General features: G+C 31.2%; 1 protein-coding gene across 3 annotated transcripts; it reads left to right on the forward strand.

Moving 5' to 3' along the window:
* Positions 1-3,776: 3,776 nt before the first annotated feature.
* Positions 3,777-6,897, forward strand: LOC124542909 (protein obstructor-E-like). Of its 3 annotated transcripts, none has more exons than XM_047120847.1 (6): positions 3,777-3,877; positions 4,711-5,126; positions 5,543-5,660; positions 5,917-6,111; positions 6,388-6,457; positions 6,527-6,897. In XM_047120847.1, the coding sequence occupies exons 1-6, from the start codon at positions 3,835-3,837 to the stop codon at positions 6,813-6,815; spliced, it is 1,131 nt and encodes a 376-aa protein (XP_046976803.1). In that variant the 5' UTR covers positions 3,777-3,834; the 3' UTR covers positions 6,816-6,897. The 3 variants fall into 3 exon arrangements, with proteins under 3 accessions (XP_046976803.1, XP_046976811.1, XP_046976794.1); XM_047120838.1 differs by having other exon boundaries at positions 3,809-3,877; positions 4,699-5,126; XM_047120855.1 differs by lacking the exon at positions 5,917-6,111 and having other exon boundaries at positions 3,802-3,877; positions 4,699-5,126.
* Positions 6,898-7,179: the final 282 nt, after the last annotated feature.

The raw sequence follows: 7,179 nt of genomic DNA on the forward strand, positions 1-7,179 counted from the left end.
ATTCATCATACGTCGGAATTCTACTTTTTCGGCGATTTGTGTCCTCTTCGTCTGCTTGCGACGTCGCTTGTTCTGTTTCGTTTACATTTTTATCATTTAATGTTTTTGATTCTTGTTCATCTGCTTCGAGTTTATCTTCACCAGTTTTGTCATCATTATTTGTAGTTCCATAATAAATCTTATTACTTTCATGAATCAGCTTTAAAACTTCATACGTTTCCTTAAGTTGGAGACGTTCACACACTGACTCACCAGCTACAAAATTTAGTGTGTTGTATAAATATATTCTCGTGCTATGTATAGCATGATTTCTTGATATCATTGATAGAATATTAGAATTGCGGTAAAAAATAACAAAGAAAACGAAAATAAATATTTGATCTTTTGACATATTTTGTCAATTTGTTACGGCGTGCTTGACACAGAATACCAATATTTCTATACTCCAGCCAAATTCGATGTGGAATGTTTAATAACAAAGCGTTGCTTAGCAACCAACGTCAGGCAGATGCTCAAAACATTTTTAGAAATATGTAAAACAATTATTTTTGATATTAATAAAAATTTAAATTGATGATTAATAATAAATTATTTAAGACAAAGAACTAAGCGCATTCTTGGTTATAATTATAATACTTATGATCATCTGGAGTAATGTAGATCTCAGAAATAATACCTCCAATTTTAAAATGATATCAGAAATTACCTCGTAGTTATATAATTCGTTTTGTTAACTTTATCTATCGCCTCTCAAACGACAGGTCTCATTTAGATTAATTTTGTGTATATTTGAATGGGTTAATGGGAGGTTTGAGATTGCAATTGCTCTAATACTGGAAAAAGCAACGTCTGTTGGTATGCTAGTGTATTAGTATGTTTTTTAAGCATTAATATTTTATACTTTATTAGGAATGCGCGATAAGTACATATTTTTATTTAAAATTAAAATTATACGACTAAAAATATACACCACCAATTACGAAGAGGCTGTATCGCTATTATATACCTTCCTAAATCTGCCAATTGCTTAAAAAACATTCCAAATGTTACAAACCTGCGATTTCTTTACGTCAATATTAAAATATAGGGTTGTTAGTTTTGTAGTAATATTATAGTGGTAATTAAAGATTTTTAAACTTTTATTTTAAGCAAATTTTCATATAAATTATGTATTGACCGGCTAAATAATTTTTTTGGATTCTGTATTAAATTAATTTTTTTTGTCTTTAAACAGGAAATTGTGTTATAATGAATATAGTTGTAATTTTAATAATTATTATTTTTTATTAAGAGTGTATCAACCCTAATTATGATGACACATGGTTTGTTTACTAAAATTCCAGATCGAATGTGGCTGGAGTATAGTGGAGGTGTTTAAGCTCTATTAAATAATATTTACGGCATTTTAGATAGTTAATACATTAAAGAAATTGTATGACTACCTAAATGTGCCTATTTTGTTTTATTACAAAATTTAAATCGGACACTATATTAAAAGTAAAACTACCGCCATTACTAAAAATATATTCTGTATAGTTGATCCAACAGGAAACTTATAAAACAATGCATTTGCAAATAAATCGAAACTTATAACAAAGGAATCAACAGATACGAAATCCCAAATTACGCTAACATTCCAGACGGTACAGATCTTGAATACAGATGAGATAGCGGCTCGGTAGAGATAAGGAAGTTGATCTGTACGTTACGTGCGCCGCATTCGCCCTGGAGATACGGTTTTACCCATAAACGTTATATTTATTAGTTGCCGTTTTTCGACTATGATACTAATTGCGCATTAAATTTAAAGCACGTTATGAGTAATGAAATGACTTCATCGTTTTTCCACTAAAACTATGATGAAACTAGTCTTATCGAATAAACCGTTACGAATTTTGAAATCTAAGTAATTAATGATATAAGTTACGTATTTATTTCTATCTCCTCGGCCTTTTGTATCGGCGCTGGTTACCGCAATACTAGCCTTGGATTTTGTATATCGGTCAGAATCTAACTCGAGTAAATAAGCCGAGCTTGTGCGTCGACAGTCTTGACCTCTGCACGTTGGAATGCCGTGGGAGTCACCCTAACTATTACGATAAAGGATAAATAATTACTGGCTCCTATTATACAACACTAGTAGTGGCCCGGGGCTTCGCTGGCGTTTTAGGGTATTCATTGTCATGTGTAGACTTTATTGGAGTTCAAGTTTGCTTCATACCAAATTTCATACAATTTTTTTAAATTTACAATATCAATATAGATTGAGCAGAAAAATTGAACAAAGAAAGATTTGAGATATGCAATGATAAACATACCTACAGCTTTAATAAGAAAGAGAAACTATAATTTAATACGTTTTATGATTCAGGAAAAAAAGAAATAGGGAATGAGAAAAAAATATTGTATAAAATAATATAAACATCGTTGTTCTATTCGAAACAAAAATATGCACTTTATTTCCTCTAGAAAACTTAGAGTAACAGCTAGAGTAATACATTTGTGTACAGTACATCATGTAACGGCTTGGGGAGCTTTTGTGTGATAGAAAAGATATTATAAATTTCCATGGACAGAATAAATTACTGTAAAGACGACGGACGCAGGCGGCTCGCGTACACTGCGGTTGAAATGTTATTAATCTGGCATTACTTACCACAGTTTTTTTTTTTTATTACGCGGATGATATTATATAGCTCACGAAAGAAGAGTTCAAGTTATGGGGAGTAACAAAACAAATAAAATATGATGAATTGGTACATATTTTGTGAATAAGTTTTTGTAGTAGAAAATGAAGCCCACCAAAGTCCAGAACTAGAACCATTATAAAAAGTAGAAGTATAGTAACAGCCTGTAAATTCCCCACTGCTGAGCTAAGGCCTCCTCTTCCAATAAGGAGAGGGTTTGGAACATATTCCACCACGCTGTTCCAAAGCGGGTTGGTGTAATGCACACGTGGCAGAATTTCGATGAAGTTAGACACATGCAGGTTTCCTCACAATGTTTTCCTTCACCGCTGATCACGACACTAAGCACATACACATAATGGTGCTTGCCTGGATTTGAACCCGAAATCATCGGTTAAGATGCACGCGTTCTAACCACTGGGCCATCTCAGCTCCCAGAATCTTTATAACATCAAATTTCTATACGATTATATTCTACTTAGGTACTTCTAATTCCTTGCGTACCTACTTGCTTCGACTGCTGGTAAGAAGGGTTTGTCGATAAGATTTTGAGCTTATACTTCTACGCTTCTCCAGTGCTAGTTGGTGTATACACACTTGGCAGGCAAAAAAGACATCGCTATCGCTTATAGGTAATAAGGTCTTAATTACTTATAATCGGTTATATGTAATTAAGCCCACATCGAAGTCATGACAATGTACAATACGAAGATTTTGAAGGTAAGTACTCAATATTACGAAATCAAACTAGGAATATGTTAAAAGGTTTAATGTGTAAAGTTTCTCTATGGGAGCATATTTGATATACGTCTATATTAATTAAAACGCATTTAATTATTTGTATAAAATGGGTTTGCATAGCGTTAAAATTAAAATACCATATTCAAGTAGACGTATAAAGACGCTTTTGAATCGTCTAACAACGCTACATTAAAAAAAAAACGAAAAAAAACGATAATCCAGATAATCCTCTCTTGATATAGACGACCGCCATAATTTACGCATGAAATATCTGTCTGCTGGGTTTACAACTTAGACCTTTACTATAATAACATTTTCTTAATCATTTTTAAAAACTCCACAACAAGTTTTTAGTCAAAGCCGTTCAGTAGAAGTGATATCCTGGTAGGAACACGTTGTGTTCATTATGAAGACTATCAATGTGTCATTTACTTGTATTTGTTTATTTGGTAAGTATCATTAATTGTATTATTAGAACGTCAAGAAAAATTTTTACATTTTCAACCGAGTTACCTTAAAATTTAAAGTCTACTCATTCAAGATTACCTTAAGTTTTATTTCAATTGTATTTTTTTGCGCAATTAATAAGACGCAAAACATATATGTCTGTATTTCGATTAAATTATCGAGCAAAACCTAATAAATGAAATAGTAATATCTTGTAAAGAAGATGAAAATGGTTTTATATTGCGAATTAATATCAGAAATATAACTTTTGATGTTATTTAAACGTTTTAAAGATACATTGAAGTGACGGCCGTAATTCTGATATTATTTTCACATTTTCCTGTTGCATATTCACAGACATCAAACAGGTATAAATGTCGAAACGTATTTATCTTAATACATGTAAGAAATAAATCATGTTAAGTTATATGTATACTCTTAATTATCTTTAAATAGTATTAAATAATATTGATGTATATACTAAAAATGAACGTCATCAGCAGATATGATAATTATGAATAATCTATGCTAATTGATGAGAAAACTGTGTATTTTAAATTAATTTGATAAAATCCGAGGCAAAGACAGGCGCAATAGCTAGTTTAAATGTACTTAAACAAATTTCCCGTCCAAATAGCCGACACTGTAATAAAACAATAGGCATGAATCATATGTGATACACAGGACTGGGAAAAGACCAAGACATTCGTATAATTCTAATTCTGTTACAATTAATAAATATCCACAACGAGCATTACACTAAGTTGTCCTTGAAGTTCTATATTTACTATATTATTATAATATATATACAATTTTATTAGAGTTTGCATTACAGCATTCGTGCAGGCTCGAAATATCAACATAACATCATCTCCAAACTCTAAAGTTGTTATTTTTATCGAAGAATGGATAAGAGAAACAAAAGAATTGAATGAACTCAATTTGCCCTCTTTAATTTCCTCTGGCGATAAAGATTTCAGTAATTTGAGTGAAGTTTACGAAAAACTTATAAAGAATATATTTCACGGCCATAATGAAAATCAAGAAGGTCATACTTTGACTAATAAGAATTCTGAGGAAGAAAATAATTATAAAGTAGATATCAAAGAAAATACTACTATAGTTGATAGAACTGACACAGTTAAACTAGACAATCCAACTAACCAAAATGAAACAAGCCAAAGGACTTGTACAGAAAAAAATGAACGATATCCGATTCCAGATAGCTGTGATAGTTACCTTGAATGCAAAGTAAGTTTTGACAGAACGTCATGATAATTCAATATTTGTCAAAATATTTCATAAAATATTAAAGTCGAGTAAAGAAATTTTAAATTAAATTAATACGTTACTTTTTTGGTTTAACTGATTTATATCTTGTGTTTCAATCCCTCAAGATAAAATTACTTTGTAAATGGAAGATCTATTCACTTATAAAAGCGAGCCGCTCAGTGTAAAGGATCGTAATTTGTATTTTTGTCGTTTTAACTCCTAATAATGCTAAGAAGATATTTTATAGGCCCAAGTGTTTCATTCTCATAGTAAAAAAAGCCGATTATGATCATAAAATTGGGGAGACGAGCGTTCTTCTTAGGCATAATGTCTCTTAATAAATGGTAAAATATACATTTTTAAATTACAATGGTTTGCCTCAAAAATGATTACAGAATGGCATAGCAGAGAGAAAGCTATGTCCAGATGGATTGCGCTACAAACACAATATAACATCAAATCCACCTTGTGTGTATCCGGCTGATGTCCAATGTAACCCAGGATCAACATTACGTGAGTAAACATAAACATACATTTCTATTTTTTAATGTATTATATACTCCAAGCATTTCTTATTTTTTTCATTTTCTCTTTCTAATCTTAGACTTGTTGACCCCGCACCCTTTCAATATTTGGCAACTTTATGTACCGACACGTTTTTTTTCTGTCAACATTACAATCTATTATATTTCAAGATTACAAATTTTTGTTTTGTTGTTTCCTATACTTGAATAGTATGATAGTACTGATCAAAACTAGAAATTTACAGAACCACCAAAACCGACGGAACATTGTCCTAACCAAAATGGATACTTCAAGACTGTAGACCGCTTTAACTGTAGCAGTTATAGAATTTGTGAAAATGGCATCGGTTATGAGTACAAATGTCCTGACGGTCTCGCATTCAGTTCTTCAACTTATCGATGCGAATGGCCTGACACAGTGCCTCAATGTGACGCAGAGGGTGTGTACGAGTATCATTTTATACCATCTTGTTTAGGATAACTTGGAAATATTCTACTGCTGGTTGAACCAATACAGCATAAAATTATTAAAAGAACGTCAACTTGATAATATCATTAAGAATCCTTAACATCGAATATGACCCATGATATTATATAGCCACGCCAGAATTGCGTATTTTTTATTACGACTAGGCACTGATAAGATTCGAATATCAGTTTTTCAGTGTTACTTATTAACAGTTTAAATGTTATTGTCATATTGTTTACATTCACAGGATTGTTTGATTTTCGATGTCCAGAGAAGCATCACAACTCAACGAATATGAATACCCCAAAAAGCTACAGGTAAAATTTATGTGAGTTATACAATAGGATCTGTATGAGTACGTTATATTAAAATATATGTTTTTTCAGATCTCGAATAAGTTGTACCACATACTTCACTTGTATAAACGGTAGGCCTCGACGTTTAGAATGTAATGAATTATTTGGTTTCGACGAATCAAAACAAACATGTGTTCCGGCATTTAAGGTGTTAGAATGTTCGGAACACCAGAGAATTTTAGCCCGACGAAATATCAAGCAAAATATCAATGGCGAATACGTTGTACGTGATATTATTGACGATGATAATTATTTTGATACTAGAGCGGCATCTATTAGTTTCTTTCCAAGAATGAAAAAGCCTGCAATTATTAATTGACATATTAAGGATACGGATACAGAATGTGTTAATCCAAAAATATAAAATGAAATATCTATTTATAATAAAGTATGAGATTTAATTGTTGTGCTTATTTAAAAGATTATATTGAAATTCATTTTATTTCTTACTTTATACTTAATACTTGAACTGTAAATGGAACAATAAATTATTATCAAATGTATGTATAGTTTGATACAATATCTAATAAGGACTTTTTGTTTTTACAATTCTTCTACTTCTTTGTATCCTTCCTAGATTTTTCTTATTTGTTACGATTGAATTTTAAAAAATCGCTTCGATTCATGCCATCTTGGTAACTTATCAAATGTCCAACGTTTCTCATCGTGTGTTTTAGTCTGTT

Source organism: Vanessa cardui, chromosome 2, assembly GCF_905220365.1.
Source record: "Vanessa cardui chromosome 2, ilVanCard2.1, whole genome shotgun sequence".
NCBI lineage: Eukaryota > Metazoa > Arthropoda > Insecta > Lepidoptera > Nymphalidae > Vanessa > Vanessa cardui.

Coding starts and splice junctions, on each gene's coding strand:
- LOC124542909 (XM_047120838.1), top strand. CDS start 3,835: ATGAAGACTATCAATGTGTCATTTACTTGTATTTGTTTATTTG. Junction 5,661..5,916: donor TAACCCAGGATCAACATTAC/GTGAGTAAACAT, acceptor AGAAATTTACAG/AACCACCAAAACCGACGGAA. Junction 6,458..6,526: donor AATACCCCAAAAAGCTACAG/GTAAAATTTATG, acceptor ATGTTTTTTCAG/ATCTCGAATAAGTTGTACCA.